Source organism: Oncorhynchus mykiss, chromosome 25 (assembly GCF_057628025.1).
Source record: "Oncorhynchus mykiss isolate SJ-2025 chromosome 25, ASM5762802v1, whole genome shotgun sequence".
Taxonomy (NCBI): Eukaryota; Metazoa; Chordata; class Actinopteri; order Salmoniformes; family Salmonidae; genus Oncorhynchus; species Oncorhynchus mykiss.
In genome coordinates, this window is record NC_143046.1 from 82,728,353 (window position 1) to 82,747,717 (window position 19,365).

The following is a 19,365-nucleotide window of genomic DNA, read 5'->3' on the forward strand; positions in this document are numbered from 1 at the left end:
AGCCAACTTAAAATAAACATTAAAAGGAGGAGGATCTTAACAGCATTCAAGTGTGAACGTCTGTATATACATAGTCTAGTGCAAGTCGTCACTGTGAGTTAGTCTAGACCAGTGGTTCCCCAACTTTTTATAGTCCCGTACCTCTTCAAAACATTCAACCTCTAGCTGCGTACCCCCTCTAGCACCAGGGTCAGCGCACTCTCAAATGTTGTTTTTTTGCCATCATTGTAAGCCCGCCACACACACACTATACAAAACATTTATTAAACATAAGAAGGAGAGTGAGTTTGTCACTTCCCACGAGCTGGGTTGTGACAAAGAGCTCTTATAGGACCAGGGCACAAATGATAACAATCAATAATTTTGCTCTTTATTTAACCATCTTTTATCAAAAACTGTGAATAACTTACCATAGGTTAATGAGAAGGGTGTGCTTGAAAGGATACACATAACTCTGTTATGTGGTTGTATTGGAGAGTCTCAATTAATTTTCCGCACCTAGTCTGTGCCTGTATTTAGTTTCATGCTAGTGAGGGCTGAGAATCCACTCTCACATAGGTATGTGGTTGCGAAGGGCATCAGTGTCTTAACAGCGCGATTTGCCAAGGCAGGATACTCTGAGTGCAGCCCAATCCAGAAATCTGGCAGTGGCTTCTGATTAAATTACATTTTCACAGAACAGCTTGTTGCAATTTTTATGTGGCTCTCTTGTTCAGATATCGGTAAGTGGACTGGAGGCAGGGCATGAAAGGGATAATGAATCCAGTAGTTTGTGTCATCCGTTTCGGGAAAGTACCTGCGTAATTGGTAACCCAACTCACTCAGGTGCTTGGCTATATCACATTTGACATTGTCCGTAAGCTTGAGTTCATTTGCACACAAATAAATCATATAAATGATGGAAAGACCTGTGTGTTGTCCTTGTTAATGCAGACAGTAAAGAGCTCCAACTTCTTAATCATAGCCTCAATTTTGTCCCGCACATTGAATATAGTTGGAGAGTCCCTGTAATCCTAGATTCAGATCATTCAGGCGAGGAAAAACATCACCCAGATAGGCCAGTTGTGTTAGAAACTCGACATCATGCAAGCGGTCAGACAAGTGAAAATTATGGTCAGTAAAGAAAACTTTAAACTAGTCTCTAAATAAAAAAAATAAGTGTCAATACTTTGCCAATGATGACCTGCGCACTTCTGTATGTTGTGAAAGCATTACATGTCACTTCCCATATCATTGCATAGTGCAGAAAATACACGAGAGTTCAGGGGCCTTGCTTTAACAAAGTTAAACATTTTCACTGTAGTGTCAAAAGTCTTTCAAGCTGTCAGGCATTCCCTTGGCAGCAAGAGCCTCTCGGTGGATGCTGCAGTGACCCAAGTGGCGTCGGGAGCAACTGCTTGCATGCACATTACCATTCCACTATGTCTCCCTGTCATGGCTTTTGCACCATCAGTCCAGATACCAACATGAGCAGCAGCTACGTTTGGCTACATACGGACCGTTAGTGGAATTCCCGCGAGAGAGTAACTGTTGATGTGATTGGATGTTATTTATAACTAGGCTATCTGTTTTGACATTGTGTTGTTATTTCACTGAACACTAGATGGTATAATTTTATTTTTTTCAGCAGTGAAACGAGGCTATATATTATTTATAAAAATTAAGAGTGAATTACATTTTTATTTGGCATCCCCCCCGACGGCATTGCGCATACCCCAGTTTCTGAATACCTGTACTACTAGTCATGACTGAGTTAGTCTAGTTCTAGTCATGACTATGAGTTAGTCTAGTAGAAGTAAAGTAATTACTTTGAGGTTGATGCGCGCCAGGAGTTCCTCTACAGAGGTGGGTTTGGGCTGCCCTCCCTTCCTCCTACGTCGGGGGTGTTTAGGTTTGTCTTCCTCCTCAGCCAGAACGTCCACGTAGATGAACTTAAACGTCCCCACCTTATTGTTCAGCAGGCCCATCCACGTCCCCATTGGAGGCTTGCTGATGATGTCAATGACATCACCTCTCTGCAAATCAGGAACAGTCACTGTGATTTGTTTGTTTGGATAATGTGTGTGTACGTGCATGCGTACGTGCATTTTACCTTCAGTTTGAGAGAGTCAGTATCGTAGGGGCTGGGGGTGGAGTCCGTGTGCACCATGGCTCGACCACAGAAGGGTCCTCTGTAGGGAGGCTCATCCTCCTCTCCATCCTCAGACTTCACACTCCCTCTGTTGCTGTTAGAGGAGTCGGTGGTGCCCACCGTATGACCACCTGTAAACAATAAGAAATGAGAGGAGCCATTCAAATGATCTCTAAACCACATTGAGATCTATAGTAAATGAACATGCGGGTTGGTAGGGGGCTAGAGTTTTCTGTCCTGCCTGCTGGTCACTGTAAATAACAGTTTCACTTTGGAATATAAGACAAATGTGGACAACACAGACGCGCCCCCCCCCACCCCCCACAGTACTTACTTATGGAGCTCTGTCCACTGAGGGAGCTCCTCAGGCTCTCCACTGACCCTCCAGTCTTCAGCTTGGGTTTCTCCAGAGAGTCGGTGTCTGTGAGGCTGTGGGGGGACTGGGGCCCTCTGGAAATAGCATCTGGGCTTGACTGGAGGGGGTACAGAGACATGGTTATTACATGTTTACTAAATATTTAGTCCAGCTTAATCTCTTGATGATCATCATGAACCAAGTCCAATGAATTGCCACCAGGGACACTAGCTAGAGAGTAGGTACGGTTTGACCACTGGAGCATTTAGCATACATAGATAATTGAATTGCATGGAGTCTGACATACCTGCTCGGGGAGAGAGCAGTGGTATCTCTTGGAGATGTGCTTTCTCATGGTCTCTTTTACAGACTTCACTTTCTTGCCCAAAGAGATTTGAGGGTTTGTTGGTGGAGACTTGACTACATCTTTCACACTGGCATCCCCATCTTTAATCTAAAGTTAGTATGCAGTGTGGGGAGACAGAAAAGCTCCATGAAACGAAGGTACTGAAAAACCAAAAAATACCAATTCAATGAATCAAATGAATATTAACCTACTTACAGTGAGGTCAGGGTCACTGTTGACCATGTGCAGGGACCGGTTGGTCAGATCAAATCCTCCAAAGCTACAGGTTCTCTGTGAAACAAAGGATGAAATCAATAAAATCACCTTATAAATATCACTTTCAAATGATAAACATATTGACAGGTTCATCAATCAAACATATAGGACTTTGTGGTTCTGTGTGAAGATAGTTTTGGACTGAGGGAACATCCAACCGCTCCTAGCCTGGTCCCAGATGCTAACTCATTGTTGAGCCAAACATTAATATCAATAAGGAGTTGGCAAGGGAGCAGAACTAGACTAGTACCCTGGCTAGACTGTCCATGACTAAAGCTATAGACTACACAGTCCACACACAAAGGTTGCGTCCCAAATGGCACCCTATTCCCTATATAGTGCACTACTATTGACGGTTGCCATTTCCAAAGCAGCCAAAGACTACTCACGCCATGGTAGCTGAGTGGGCTGAGTACTCTTCTGATCTCACCATCCGTGACCGACCGGGCCATCCTAGGTCCATCCCCTCTACCACCAACCTCTATCTCTGACATGGAGGAACCAGTACCGCCGGCCCCCGTCGCTCTCCCCTCTCCGCTGGGGCCAGTGTCCGGGAGGCACCCTGGGCTACAGGCCGGGCTGGAGCTCCTGGGGCTGGATCCTCCTATACCGGGTACAGGGAGAGAACGTGCTCAACTCTTATCCTCTTGCTTATACAAATGTAGTGTGTTTAAAACCCGCTAAAAATAGATCACATCAACAACAAAAAAAAAATGAAAAAAAAACATCCAGCACTGGGATATAAGTAGCAATTAAAAGCTTAGTTTTAATAATCTCATAGCAACACCACGTCTGAAGAAAAAGGGTCATTTTCCTGAAGAAAAATTGTGTGACTTGCTTCTTCACCTGTCTTACTGAAGGCCCCGAAGAGCTGCTGGCTGGTGATGGAGACTGTATCCAGACTGTGGGTGTGTGTGGCACTGCTGCAAGCGTCCAAGGAGGAGGAGGAGGATGGGGAGGTGGTCAGGTTGTCGGAGTCTTGAAGGTCATAGGTCAGCTGGTTGTGCAGGGAGGAGGCCAGGGAGTCAACGTGGTGACACCCCCCAGACATAGGCTGTTTTTTCTGAACCCCAGAGTACAGGGGCAGAGAGGACATGGCATCACCCAGGATAGGCCCGTCCATGCTCAGAGATTCTGGGAGAGACAGGGGGGGGTGGCAGGAGTAGTAAGGACAGGTTTGTGGCAGAGTCAGGGAATGTCAAGACAATGCGATGTGTAATGGATGACAACTCAACTTGTATTAGAAGTAGGTATTTTATTTTTCTCACACTAAGTGACCAACAAAACAGTTTGTTTGGTATAAACTACAGACTATGTAAAGGCATCACATCTACGCCCTAATGGGACTTGTCCCAATCACATCTAATTTGAGATTCTTTATGTAATAAATAGCACTGTAGTTTAATAAATGAAAGACTACTGCAGTGACCAGTCTCACCCTCAGACCCAGGGTTCTTGGACTCGTCGATCCTGATGAGCTTCTTGCGCACCCTGCGACTGGAGGTGACCAGCTTATGGAGCCGTCTGAATGTCCCAGACTCCTCCTGTTCACCATCTGACTGCTCACACAACTGCTGAAGAAGAGAGACGAACCAGGTTAGAAGGCCAGCAGTGGGGAAGAAGAGGAGACCCAGTTAGAGGTAGAGGGGGCGGGGACCCAGTTAGAGGTAGAGCGGGCGGGGACCCAGTTAGAGGTAGAGGGGGCGGGGACCCAGTTAGAGGTAGAGGGGGCGGGGACCCAGTTAGAGGTAGAGGGGGCGGGGACCCAGTTAGAGGTAGAGGGGGCGGGGACCCAGTTAGAGGTAGAGCGGGCGGGGACCCAGTTAGAGGTAGAGGGGGCGGGGACCCAGTTAGAGGTAGAGGGGGCGGGGACCCAGTTAGAGGTAGAGGGGGCGGGGACCCAGTTTGAGGTAGAGGGGGCGGGGACCCAGTTAGAGGTAGAGGGGGCGGGGACCCAGTTAGAGGTACAGGGGGCAGAGACCCAGTTAGAGGTACAGGGGGTGGATGATAATAGTAGTCAGTAGTTCTCAAGCCTTGAAACCTGTGAAAATAATGTTTATTTGGCTTGCTTATAAAGTTTGTATAAGTACAATATTTCACCCTTTCTGGGAAATGCACAATAAAATGTTTTATTTAACTAGGCAAGTCAGTTAAGAACACATTCTTAATTACAATGACGGCCTAGGAACAGGGGGGTTAACTGCCTTGTTCAGGGGCAGAACGAAAGATGTTTACCTTGTCAGCTCAGGGATTCGATCTAGCAACCTTTTGGTTACTGGCCCAATGCTCTAACCACTAGGCAAACCTACCTAACTATTATTGTTGAGGTAGAGACCACATGCAGCATATGAGCTCAATATAAGTACTGATGGGTCAAACCGGAGTGTAGACTTGCAGTCGATGTAAAGGCACGGGTCAGTCGATGTAAAGGCACGGGTCAGTCGATGTAAAGGCACGGGTCAGTCGATGTAAAGGCACGGGTCAGGTACGGGGTCAGGTACGGTTCAGTCGATGTAAAGGCACGGGTCAGTCGATGTAAAGGCACGGGTCAGTCGATGTAAAGGCACGGGTCAGGCACGGGTCAGGTACGGGTCAGGTACGGGTCAGTCGATGTAAAGGCACGGGTCAGGCACAGGTCAGTCGATGTAAAGGCACGGGTCAGTCGATGTAAAGGTACGGGTCAGGCACGGGTCAGGTACGGGTCAGGCACGGGTCAGATACGGGTCAGGCACGGGTCAGGTACGGGTCAGTCGATGTAAAGGCACGGGTCAGTCAATGTAAAGGCACGGGTCAGTCGATGTAAAGGCACGGGTCAGTCGATGTAAAGGCACGGGTCAGTCGATGTAAAGGCACGGGTCAGTCGATGTAAAGGCACGGGTCAGTCGATGTAAAGGCACGGGTCAGGTACGGGTCAGTCGATGTAAAGGCACGGGTCAGGCACGGGTCAGTCGATGTAAAGGCACGGGTCAGGCACTGACTAACAGTTGTGCACCAGAAAACGAAAGGTTTGCAAACTGGAATTTCCCATTAAATGAATAGATGTCAGAGTAGGCCACAGCAGATAGAACTTAAATGGTCTCATATTTAGGGTCTGTGGCAGTGGTCAGAAAAAAAACACATTTGCTCACAGTGGATCAACAGTTTATGTACTACACCACAGCTATAAGATCAGAAGCTTTTCCACATCTGTCTTTTTACATGCTCATGATGACGTGCTACAGCTAGCCAATGTTACAGAGAAATAAACCATATGTAAAAGCTACAGCTAGCCATTGTTACAGAGAAATAAACCATATGTAAAAGCTACAGCTAGCCATTGTTACAGAGAAACAAACCATATGTGAAAACTACAGCTAGCCATAGAGTTAGTGAGAAATAAACCCTATGTAAAAGCTACAGCTAGCCATAGTTACAGAGAAATAAACCATATGTAAAAGCTACAGCTTGCCATAGTGAGAAATAAACCATATGTAAAAGCTACAGCTAGCCATAGTTACAGAGAAATACACCATATGTAAAAGCTACAGCTAGCCATAGTTAGTGAGAAAGAAACCATATGTAAAAGCTACAGCTAGCCATAGTTAGTGAGAAATAAACCATATGTAAAAGCTACAGCTAGCCATAGTTAGTGAGAAAGAAACCATATGTGAAAGCTACAATTGTGGACCAGAGGAGAAATAGAAACCATAGCTATGATTTCTTAAAATATAGCCAAGCAGACATCTGACCACGAGCGCTCATCTTGTAATCTTGTCACAGCAGAGCGAGACTCTGGGTCTTGGTGAGCTGTGAGCACTTAATGTCCACCTCATTCACTGGTTTTATACTGGCTACATCATAGTATGCATAGCATCTTGAACCATTAAATATGATGCCTATTCTGCATAAGAGGTACAGCAACGTCTTGAGCATGCAGGTTTCGTCTTGGTAAAAAGAAACGAGAGTTGAGATTCTAATGATTATGAGAGTAATTATTTACAGCACTATAGTTGTGTAGTGCTGTTGTTCTTGAGTGTGTGCAAAGAAAGGGAATTGCGCACAATATAGTCTTACGTAATCACTGGAAGATTATGTTGACGTTAGAAGCCGCAGATACACGGAGCCAAGAACTAGCAGGAAAATAACCGATGCCGTCAGGAACATCTGCATCAATTTCAAAAGATCGATTCATAGCTCAAAATCACTGGTTTTTGAGAGCGATAAAAAAGAAGGGTAACAGTGGGAGGATGGATAGAACGACTGGAGAAATGACGAGAGAGAAACCGAATGAGGCCATCCAGATTACATCTGAAATATGTTGGCTGGACCGGAACCCCCTAATCACTGCAACCCCCTAATCGCAACCATGCAGAAAAGAGCTGTGGCCGGCATAATGCAGCACAATAGGGGTTAGCAGGCGCTTTGACTGGGATGAATAGCGGTCTGCCTGGATGGCATGCCTGTTGGGAGAGGGTCTGGAGAGGGGGAGTAGGTTACAGGGGCCCGGTTCATGGAGAGAGGGAGGGAGAGAGGGGAGCGAGAGATGGAGGGAGGGGGGATAGATGGAGGGAGGGGGGATAGATGGAGGGAGGGAGAGGGGGGATGGATGGCAGGAGGGAGAAATAGGGGAGAGTGAGGAAGTGGGGAGGGAGGGGAGAAGGGGAGAGAGAAATAGGAGAGGGAGGGAGGTCAGAGGAGAGAGGGATGTGGAGAGAGGAGGGAGGGACAGAGGGAGGGAGAGAAGAGGGCAAGAGGGAGGGGAGAAGGAGAGGGAGGAGAGAGAAATTGGGAGGAGGGAGAGCGCGAGGGGGAAGGAGGGAGAGCGCGAGGGGGAAGGAGGGAGAGCGCGAGGTAGGGAGAGGGCGGGTGAGAGGGAGGGAGAGGGGAGAAGGCGGATGAGAGGGAGGGGAGAAGGCGGGTGAGAGAGGGGAGAAGGAGGGTGAGAGAAGGGGGGGAGAGGGGGGAGGAGGGTGAGTGAGGGGGGAAGGAGGGTGAGAGGGGGGAAGGAGGGTGAGAGGGGGGAAGGAGGGTGAGTGAGGGGGGAAGGAGGGTGAGAGGGGGGAAGAGTGAGAGGGAGGGAAGAGTGAGAGGGAGAGAGAGTGAGGGGGGAGGAGGTGGAGTGAGGGGGGAAGGAGGGTGAGAGGGGGGAAGGAGGGTGAGAGGGGGGAAGGAGGGTGAGTGAGGGGGGAAGGAGGGTGAGTGAGAGGGAGGGAGGGTGAGTGAGAGGGAGGGAGGGTGAGTGAGGGGGGAAGGAGGGTGAGAGGGGGGAAGAGTGAGAGGGAGGGAAGAGTGAGAGGGAGAGAGAGTGAGGGGGGAGGAGGTGGAAAGGAGGGTGAGAGGGGGGAAGGAGGGTGAGAGGGGGGAAGGAGGGTGAGTGAGGGGGGAAGGAGGGTGAGAGGGGGGAAGGAGGTAAGGAGGGTGAGAGGGAGGGAGAGTGAGGGGGGCTTATATCAACGAGTTTATATCAACACTTACATTGCTGGTGGAGGACTCATTCAAGGTCGGACTGGGAGCGTCAGACCATTCTGTAAGATCAGTGCTGCAGGTCTGTCTGCTCTGGGTCTCAAACTCCTTCAGCTGTGAGGAGGAGAGGAAAGGAGAGAGCAGGAGAGGAAAGGAGAGAGCAGGAGAGGAGAGGAGAGGGGAGAGGAAAGGAGAGAGGAGGAAAGGAGAGAGGGGGAGAGGAAAGGAGAGAGGGAGAAAGGAAAGGAGAGAGGGAGAAAGGAGAGAGGAGGAAAGGAGAGAGGAGGAAAGGAAAGGGGAGAGGAGGAAAGGAAAGGAGAGAGGAGGAGAAAGAAGAGGAAAGGAGAAAGGGGAGAGGAGAAAGAAGAGAGGAAAGGAGAGAGGAGGAGAGGAAAGGAGAAAGAGAGGAGAGGAAGAAATTCAGTTTAAGCTAGAGTTATGTTTTTTTACATTGGATGCGTCTCAATCCACCACATCCACGGTGAAAGATGGCAGAGCTCTTCTCAGGAAAACACCTGTAGCATCGGAACGGTTCGACCTACAGACGTCACTGGACTGAATGGAAGTCTGAAGGTAGTTTTGTGCCTACGCAAATAAATATATATATACACCCTAAGCGTTCTAATATCTCCTAGATATAGGACAAACACTTGGCCAAATATATATTTTTTAGTTATATTTTAATTGGGGGCGCGGTACCTCATTTAACCCCCTGCAGTACCTTGTTTAACCCCCTGCAGTACCTCGTTGAAACCACTGCAGTACCTCGTTTAACCCCCTGCAGTACTACTTTGAGAACCCCTGCTATTTTATTTTACCTTTATTTTACTAGGCAAGTCAGTTAAGAACAAATTCTTATTTTCAATGACGGCCTAGGAACAGTGGGTTAACTGCCTGTTCAGGGGCAGAATGACAGATTTGTACCTTGTCAGCTCTGGGATTTGAACTTGCAACCTTCCGGTTACTAGTCCAACGCTCTAACCACTAGGCTACCCTACAGTATAGAGTATGACATATGGTTATCAATGATTTGTGACACCGTGATGGATGCTCCATGACGCCTTTATGGATGCTCCATGACGCCTTTATGGATGCTCCATGACGCCTTTATGGATGCTCCATGACGCCTTTATGGATGCTCCATGACGCCTTTATGGATGCTCCATGACGCCTTTATGGATGCTCCATGACGCCTTTATGGATGCTCCATGACGCCTTTATGGATGCTCCAATGACGCCTTTATAAGTTGTACTTTGTTTGAAGTGCAGTCTGAGAAGAGAGTATGTGGAAAAAAACACAAACTGTAGGAAGACAGGAAGTGACATACCCTTGCAAGGGCCTCCTCCACGCTGATCATCTTCTCTTTCACCATCATCATCAGCTGGATACGCTCTTCATCACTCATAGTGATGTCACTGGCCACAAAGCCTATGTCCTCGCCGCCTGGGGAACAGCAGTATCATAGCAGCGGAGGGTTAGATAGCGGGACAGATAAGATAGAAAGTCGCTGCCCACCCAGGACATCATGCCTGTGTGGGATCGAATCCCAGTTTAGACAGACAGTTTCAGTGGAGTGGGACTGGGATTTCAGATGCTGTGCGACTAGGACACAGTTTCAGTGGAGTGGGACTGGGCTTTCAGATGCTGTGCGACTAGGACACAGTTTCAGTGGAGTGGGACTGGGCTTTCAGATGCTGTGCGACTAGGACACAGTTTCAGTGGAGTGGGACTGGGATTTCAGATGCTATGCAGCTAGGACACAGTTTCAGTGGAGTGGGACTGGGCTTTCAGATGCTGTGCGACTAGGACACAGTTTCAGTGGAGTGGGACTGGGATTTCAGATGCTGTGCGACTAGGACACAGTTTCAGTGGAGTGGGACTGGGATTTCAGATGCTATGCAGCTAGGACACAGTTTCAGTGGAGTGGGACTGGGATTTCAGATGCTATGCAGCTAGGACACAGTTTCAGTGGAGTGGGACTGGGATTTCAGATGCTATGCAGCTAGGACACAGTTTCAGTGGAGTGGGACTGGGATTTCAGATGCTGTGCGGCTAGGACACAGTTTCAGTGGAGTGAGACTGGGATTTCAGATGCTGTGCGGCTAGGACACAGTTTCAGTGGAGTGGGACTTCAGATGCTGTGCGGCTAGGACACAGTTTCAGTGGAGTGGGACTGGGATTTCAGATGCTATGCAGCTAGGACACAGTTTCAGTGGAGTGGGACTGGGATTTCAGATGCTATGCAGCTAGGACACAGTTTCAGTGGAGTGGGACTGGGATTTCAGATGCTATGCAGCTAGGACACAGTTTCAGTGGAGTGGGACTGGGATTTCAGATGCTATGCAGCTAGGACACAGTTTCAGTGGAGTGGGACTGGGATTTCAGATGCTATGCAGCTAGGACACAGTTTCAGTGGAGTGGGACTGGGATTTAAGATGCTAAGCAGCTAGGACACAGTTTCAGTGGAGTGGGACTGGGATTTCAGATGCTATGCAGCTAGGACACAGTTTCAGTGGAGTGGGACTGGGATTTCAGATGCTGTGCGGCTAGGACACAGTTTCAGTGGAGTGGGACTGGGATTTCAGATGCTGTGCGGCTAGGACACAGTTTCAGTGGAGTGGGACTGGGATTTCAGATGCTGTGCGGCTAGAACACAGTTTCAGTGGAGTGGGACTGGGATTTCAGATGCTGTGCGGCTAGGACACAGTTTCAGTGGAGTGGGACTGGGATTTCAGATGCTGTGCGGCTAGGACACAGTTTCAGTGGAGTGGGACTGGGATTTCAGATGCTGTGCGGCTAGGACACAGTTTCAGTGGAGTGGGACTGGGATTTCAGATGCTGTGCAGCTAGGACACAGTTTCAGTGGAGTGGGACTGGGCTTTCAGATGCTATGCAGCTAGGACACAGTTTCAGTGGAGTGGGACTGGGATTTCAGATGCTATGCAGCTAGGACACAGTTTCAGTGGAGTGGGACTGGTATTTCAGATGCTATGCAGCTAGGACACAGTTTCAGTGGAGTGGGACTGGGATTTCAGATGCTGTGCGGCTAGGACACAGTTTCAGTGGAGTGGGACTGGGATTTCAGATGCTGTGCGGCTAGGACACAGTTTCAGTGGAGTGGGACTGGGATTTCAGATGCTGTGCGGCTAGGACACAGTTTCAGTGGAGTGGGACTGGGATTTCAGATGCTGTGCAGCTAGGACACAGTTTCAGTGGAGTGGGACTGGGATTTCAGATGCTGTGCAGCTAGGACACAGTTTCAGTGGAGTGGGACTGGGCTTTCAGATGCTATGCAGCTAGGACACAGTTTCAGTGGAGTGGGACTGGGATTTCAGATGCTATGCAGCTAGGACACAGTTTCAGTGGAGTGGGACTGGTATTTCAGATGCTATGCAGCTAGGACACAGTTTCAGTGGAGTGGGACTGGGATTTCAGATGCTATGCAGCTAGGACACAGTTTCAGTGGAGTGGGACTGGGATTTCAGATGCTGTGCGGCTAGGACACAGTTTCAGTGGAGTGGGACTGGGATTTCAGATGCTGTGCGGCTAGGACATAGTTTCAGTGGAGTGGGACTGGGATTTCAGATGCTGTGCAGCTAGGACACAGTTTCAGTGGAGTGGGACTGGGATTTCAGATGCTGTGCAGCTAGGACACAGTTTCAGTGGAGTGGGACTGGGATTTCAGATGCTGTGCGACTAGGACACAGTTTCAGTGGAGTGGGACTGGGATTTCAGATGCTGTGCAGCTAGGACACTGTTTCAGTAGAGTGGGACTGGGATTTCAGATGCTGTGCAGCTAGGACACAGTTTCAGTGGAGTGGGACTGGGCTTTCAGATGCTGTGCGACTAGGACACAGTTTCAGTGGAGTGGGACTGGGCTTTCAGATGCTGTGCGACTAGGACACAGTTTCAGTGGAGTGCGACTGGGCTTTCAGATGCTGTGCGACTAGGACACAGTTTCAGTGGAGTGGGACTGGGATTTCAGATGCTATGCAGCTAGGACACAGTTTCAGTGGAGTGGGACTGGGATTTCAGATGCTAAGCAGCTAGGACACAGTTTCAGTGGAGTGGGACTGGGATTTCAGATGCTATGCAGCTAGGACACAGTTTCAGTGGAGTGGGACTGGGATTTCAGATGCTGTGCGGCTAGGACACAGTTTCAGTGGAGTGGGACTGGGATTTCAGATGCTGTGCGGCTAGGACACAGTTTCAGTGGAGTGGGACTTCAGATGCTGTGCGGCTAGGACACAGTTTCAGTGGAGTGGGACTGGGATTTCAGATGCTGTGCAGCTAGGACACAGTTTCAGTGGAGTGGGACTGGGATTTCAGATGCTATGCAGCTAGGACACAGTTTCAGTGGAGTGGGACTGGGATTTCAGATGCTATGCAGCTAGGACACAGTTTCAGTGGAGTGGGACTGGGATTTCAGATGCTATGCAGCTAGGACACAGTTTCAGTGGAGTGGGACTGGGATTTCAGATGCTATGCAGCTAGGACACAGTTTCAGTGGAGTGGGACTGGGATTTCAGATGCTAAGCAGCTAGGACACAGTTTCAGTGGAGTGGGACTGGGATTTCAGATGCTATGCAGCTAGGACACAGTTTCAGTGGAGTGGGACTGGGATTTCAGATGCTGTGCGGCTAGGACACAGTTTCAGTGGAGTGGGACTGGGATTTCAGATGCTGTGCGGCTAGGACACAGTTTCAGTGGAGTGGGACTGGGATTTCAGATGCTGTGCGGCTAGGACACAGTTTCAGTGGAGTGGGACTTCAGATGCTGTGCGGCTAGGACACAGTTTCAGTGGAGTGGGACTGGGATTTCAGATGCTGTGCGGCTAGGACACAGTTTCAGTGGAGTGGGACTGGGATTTCAGATGCTGTGCGGCTAGGACACAGTTTCAGTGGAGTGGGACTGGGATTTCAGATGCTGTGCGGCTAGGACACAGTTTCAGTGGAGTGGGACTGGGATTTCAGATGCTGTGCGGCTAGGACACAGTTTCAGTGGAGTGGGACTTCAGATGCTGTGCGGCTAGGACACAGTTTCAGTGGAGTGGGACTGGGATTTCAGATGCTGTGCAGCTAGGACACAGTTTCAGTGGAGTGGGACTGGGATTTCAGATGCTATGCAGCTAGGACACAGTTTCAGTGGAGTGGGACTGGGATTTCAGATGCTATGCAGCTAGGACACAGTTTCAGTGGAGTGGGACTGGGATTTCAGATGCTATGCAGCTAGGACACAGTTTCAGTGGAGTGGGACTGGGATTTCAGATGCTATGCAGCTAGGACACAGTTTCAGTGGAGTGGGACTGGGATTTCAGATGCTATGCAGCTAGGACACAGTTTCAGTGGAGTGGGACTGGGATTTCAGATGCTAAGCAGCTAGGACACAGTTTCAGTGGAGTGGGACTGGGATTTCAGATGCTATGCAGCTAGGACACAGTTTCAGTGGAGTGGGACTGGGATTTCAGATGCTGTGCGGCTAGGACACAGTTTCAGTGGAGTGGGACTGGGATTTCAGATGCTGTGCGGCTAGGACACAGTTTCAGTGGAGTGGGACTGGAATTTCAGATGCTGTGCGGCTAGGACACAGTTTCAGTGGAGTGGGACTGGGATTTCAGATGCTGTGCGGCTAGGACACAGTTTCAGTGGAGTGGGACTGGGATTTCAGATGCTGTGCGGCTAGGACACAGTTTCAGTGGAGTGGGACTGGGATTTCAGATGCTATGCAGCTAGGACACAGTTTCAGTGGAGTGGGACTGGGATTTCAGATGCTATGCAGCTAGGACACAGTTTCAGTGGAGTGGGACTGGGATTTCAGATGCTATGCAGCTAGGACACAGTTTCAGTGGAGTGGGACTGGGATTTCAGATGCTATGCAGCTAGGACACAGTTTCAGTGGAGTGGGACTGGGATTTCAGATGCTAAGCAGCTAGGACACAGTTTCAGTGGAGTGGGACTGGGATTTCAGATGCTATGCAGCTAGGACACAGTTTCAGTGGAGTGGGACTGGGATTTCAGATGCTGTGCGGCTAGGACACAGTTTCAGTGGAGTGGGACTGGGATTTCAGATGCTGTGCGGCTAGGACACAGTTTCAGTGGAGTGGGACTGGAATTTCAGATGCTGTGCGGCTAGGACACAGTTTCAGTGGAGTGGGACTGGGATTTCAGATGCTGTGCGGCTAGGACACAGTTTCAGTGGAGTGGGACTGGGATTTCAGATGCTGTGCAGCTAGGACACAGTTTCAGTGGAGTGGGACTGGGATTTCAGATGCTATGCAGCTAGGACACAGTTTCAGTGGAGTGGGACTGGTATTTCAGATGCTATGCAGCTAGGACACAGTTTCAGTGGAGTGGGACTGGGATTGCAGATGCTGTGCGGCTAGGACACAGTTTCAGTGGAGTGGGACTGGGATTTCAGATGCTATGCAGCTAGGACACAGTTTCAGTGGAGTGGGACTGGGATGTCAGATGCTATGCAGCTAGGACACAGTTTCAGTGGAGTGGGATTGGGATTTCAGATGCTATGCAGCTAGGACACAGTTTCAGTGGAGTGGGACTGGGATTTCAGATGCTAAGCAGCTAGGACACAGTTTCAGTGGAGTGGGACTGGGATTTCAGATGCTATGCAGCTAGGACACAGTTTCAGTGGAGTGGGACTGGGATTTCAGATGCTGTGCGGCTAGGACACAGTTTCAGTGGAGTGGGACTGGGATTTCAGATGCTGTGCGGCTAGGACACAGTTTCAGTGGAGTGGGACTGGAATTTCAGATGCTGTGCGGCTAGGACACAGTTTCAGTGGAGTGGGACTGGGATTTCAGATGCTGTGCGGCTAGGACACAGTTTCAGTGGAGTGGGACTGGGATTTCAGATGCTATGCAGCTAGGACACAGTTTCAGTGGAGTGGGACTGGTATTTCAGATGCTATGCAGCTAGGACACAGTTTCAGTGGAGTGGGACTGGGATTGCAGATGCTGTGCGGCTAGGACACAGTTTCAGTGGAGTGGGACTGGGATTTCAGATGCTGTGCGGCTAGGACACAGTTTCAGTGGAGTGGGACTGGGATTTCAGATGCTGTGCAGCTAGGACACAGTTTCAGTGGAGTGGGACTGGGATTTCAGATGCTGTGGAGCTAGGACACTGTTTCAGTGGAGTGGGACTGGGATTTCAGATGCTGTGCGACTAGGACACTGTTTCAGTGGAGTGGGACTGGGATTTCAGATGCTGTGCAGCTAGGACACTGTTTCAGTAGAGTGGGACTGGGATTTCAGATGCTGTGCAGCTAGGACACAGTTTCAGTGGAGTGGGACTGGGATTTCAGATGCTGTGCGACTAGGACACAGTTTCAGTGGAGTGGGACTGGGATTTCAGATGCTGTGCGACTAGGACACAGTTTCAGTGGAGTGGGACTGGGATTTCAGATGCTATGCAGCTAGGACACAGTTTCAGTGGAGTGGGACTGGGATTTCAGATGCTAAGCAGCTAGGACACAGTTTCAGTGGAGTGGGACTGGGATTTCAGATGCTATGCAGCTAGGACACAGTTTCAGTGGAGTGGGACTGGGATTTCAGATGCTGTGCGGCTAGGACACTGTTTCAGTAGAGTGGGACTGGGATTTCAGATGCTATGCAGCTAGGACACAGTTTCAGTGGAGTGGGACTGGGCTTTCAGATGCTGTGCGACTAGGACACAGTTTCAGTGGAGTGGGACTGGGCTTTCAGATGCTGTGCGACTAGGACACTGTTTCAGTGGAGTGGGAGTGGGCTTTCAGATGCTGTGTGACTAGGACACAGTTTCAGTGGAGTGGGACTGGGATTTCAGATGCTATGCAGCTAGGACACAGTTTCAGTGGAGTGGGACTGGGATTTCAGATGCTAAGCAGCTAGGACACAGTTTCAGTGGAGTGGGACTGGGATTTCAGATGCTATGCAGCTAGGACACAGTTTCAGTGGAGTGGGACTGGGATTTCAGATGCTGTGCGGCTAGGACACAGTTTCAGTGGAGTGGGACTGGGATTTCAGATGCTGTGCGGCTAGGACACAGTTTCAGTGGAGTGGGACTTCAGATGCTGTGCGGCTAGGACACAGTTTCAGTGGAGTGGGACTGGGATTTCAGATGCTATGCAGCTAGGACACAGTTTCAGTGGAGTGGGACTGGGATTTCAGATGCTATGCAGCTAGGACACAGTTTCAGTGGAGTGGGACTGGGATTTCAGATGCTAAGCAGCTAGGACACAGTTTCAGTGGAGTGGGACTGGGATTTCAGATGCTGTGCGGCTAGGACACAGTTTCAGTGGAGTGGGACTGGGATTTCAGATGCTGTGCGGCTAGGACACAGTTTCAGTGGAGTGGGACTTCAGATGCTGTGCGGCTAGGACACAGTTTCAGTGGAGTGGGACTGGGATTTCAGATGCTGTGCAGCTAGGACACAGTTTCAGTGGAGTGGGACTGGGATTTTAGATGCTATGCAGCTAGGACACAGTTTCAGTGGAGTGGGACTGGGATTTCAGATGCTATGCAGCTAGGACACAGTTTCAGTGGAGTGGGACTGGGATTTCAGATGCTATGCAGCTAGGACACAGTTTCAGTGGAGTGGGACTGGGATTTCAGATGCTATGCAGCTAGGACACAGTTTCAGTGGAGTGGGACTGGGATTTCAGATGCTAAGCAGCTAGGACACAGTTTCAGTGGAGTGGGACTGGGATTTCAGATGCTATGCAGCTAGGACACAGTTTCAGTGGAGTGGGACTGGGATTTCAGATGCTGTGCGGCTAGGACACAGTTTCAGTGGAGTGGGACTGGGATTTCAGATGCTGTGCGGCTAGGACACAGTTTCAGTGGAGTGGGACTGGGATTTCAGATGCTGTGCGGCTAGGACACAGTTTCAGTGGAGTGGGACTGGGATTTCAGATGCTGTGCGGCTAGGACACAGTTTCAGTGGAGTGGGACTGGAATTTCAGATGCTGTGCGGCTAGGACACAGTTTCAGTGGAGTGGGACTGGGATTTCAGATGCTATGCAGCTAGGACACAGTTTCAGTGGAGTGGGACTGGGATTTCAGATGCTATGCAGCTAGGACACAGTTTCAGTGGAGTGGGACTGGGATTTCAGATGCTAAGCAGCTAGGACACAGTTTCAGTGGAGTGGGACTGGGATTTCAGATGCTATGCAGCTAGGACACAGTTTCAGTGGAGTGGGACTGGGATTTCAGATGCTGTGCGGCTAGGACACAGTTTCAGTGGAGTGGGACTGGGATTTCAGATGCTGTGCGGCTAGGACACAGTTTCAGTGGAGTGGGACTGGAATTTCAGATGCTGTGCGGCTAGGACACAGTTTCAGTGGAGTGGGACTGGGATTTCAGATGCTGTGCGGCTAGGACACAGTTTCAGTGGAGTGGGACTGGGATTTCAGATGCTGTGCGGCTAGGACACAGTTTCAGTGGAGTGGGACTGGGATTTCAGATGCTATGCAGCTAGGACACAGTTTCAGTGGAGTGGGACTGGGATTTCAGATGCTATGCAGCTAGGACACAGTTTCAGTGGAGTGGGACTGGGATTTCAGATGCTATGCAGCTAGGACACAGTTTCAGTGGAGTGGGACTGGGATTTCAGATGCTATGCAGCTAGGACACAGTTTCAGTGGAGTGGGACTGGGATTTCAGATGCTAAGCAGCTAGGACACAGTTTCAGTGGAGTGGGACTGGGATTTCAGATGCTATGCAGCTAGGACACAGTTTCAGTGGAGTGGGACTGGGATTTCAGATGCTGTGCGGCTAGGACACAGTTTCAGTGGAGTGGGACTGGGATTTCAGATGCTGTGCGGCTAGGACACAGTTTCAGTGGAGTGGGACTGGAATTTCAGATGCTGTGCGGCTAGGACACAGTTTCAGTGGAGTGGGACTGGGATTTCAGATGCTGTGCGGCTAGGACACAGTTTCAGTGGAGTGGGACTGGGATTTCAGATGCTGTGCAGCTAGGACACAGTTTCAGTGGAGTGGGACTGGGATTTCAGATGCTATGCAGCTAGGACACAGTTTCAGTGGAGTGGGACTGGTATTTCAGATGCTATGCAGCTAGGACACAGTTTCAGTGGAGTGGGACTGGGATTGCAGATGCTGTGCGGCTAGGACACAGTTTCAGTGGAGTGGGACTGGGATTTCAGATGCTATGCAGCTAGGACACAGTTTCAGTGGAGTGGGACTGGGATTTCAGATGCTATGCAGCTAGGACACAGTTTCAGTGGAGTGGGATTGGGATTTCAGATGCTATGCAGCTAGGACACAGTTTCAGTGGAGTGGGACTGGGATTTCAGATGCTAAGCAGCTAGGACACAGTTTCAGTGGAGTGGGACTGGGATTTCAGATGCTATGCAGCTAGGACACAGTTTCAGTGGAGTGGGACTGGGATTTCAGATGCTGTGCGGCTAGGACACAGTTTCAGTGGAGTGGGACTGGGATTTCAGATGCTGTGCGGCTAGGACACAGTTTCAGTGGAGTGGGACTGGAATTTCAGATGCTGTGCGGCTAGGACACAGTTTCAGTGGAGTGGGACTGGGATTTCAGATGCTGTGCGGCTAGGACACAGTTTCAGTGGAGTGGGACTGGGATTTCAGATGCTATGCAGCTAGGACACAGTTTCAGTGGAGTGGGACTGGTATTTCAGATGCTATGCAGCTAGGACACAGTTTCAGTGGAGTGGGACTGGGATTGCAGATGCTGTGCGGCTAGGACACAGTTTCAGTGGAGTGGGACTGGGATTTCAGATGCTGTGCGGCTAGGACACAGTTTCAGTGGAGTGGGACTGGGATTTCAGATGCTGTGC

At 49.8% G+C, this 19,365-nt stretch overlaps 1 protein-coding gene across 3 annotated transcripts in view; it reads right to left on the bottom strand.

Annotated features, from left to right (window-relative positions):
- The window catches only part of sash1b (SAM and SH3 domain containing 1b), a 116,922-nt gene that overhangs the window by 3,531 nt on the left and 94,026 nt on the right, over nt 1-19,365 (bottom strand). For 2 of the 3 annotated variants that reach the window (XM_021585319.3, XM_021585321.3), the window contains 10 exons: nt 9,879-9,994; nt 8,563-8,664; nt 4,547-4,682; nt 3,955-4,242; nt 3,498-3,712; nt 3,049-3,123; nt 2,794-2,940; nt 2,466-2,604; nt 2,093-2,262; nt 1,809-2,015 (listed from right to left, as the gene is read on the bottom strand). In XM_021585319.3, the coding sequence (XP_021440994.3) occupies nt 1,809-2,015; nt 2,093-2,262; nt 2,466-2,604; nt 2,794-2,940; nt 3,049-3,123; nt 3,498-3,712; nt 3,955-4,242; nt 4,547-4,682; nt 8,563-8,664; nt 9,879-9,994 (1,595 nt within the window). The remainder of the gene's footprint in view (nt 1-1,808; nt 2,016-2,092; nt 2,263-2,465; nt 2,605-2,793; nt 2,941-3,048; nt 3,124-3,497; nt 3,713-3,954; nt 4,243-4,546; nt 4,683-8,562; nt 8,665-9,878; nt 9,995-19,365) is intronic. The other variant, XM_021585320.3, reaches the window with a different exon arrangement.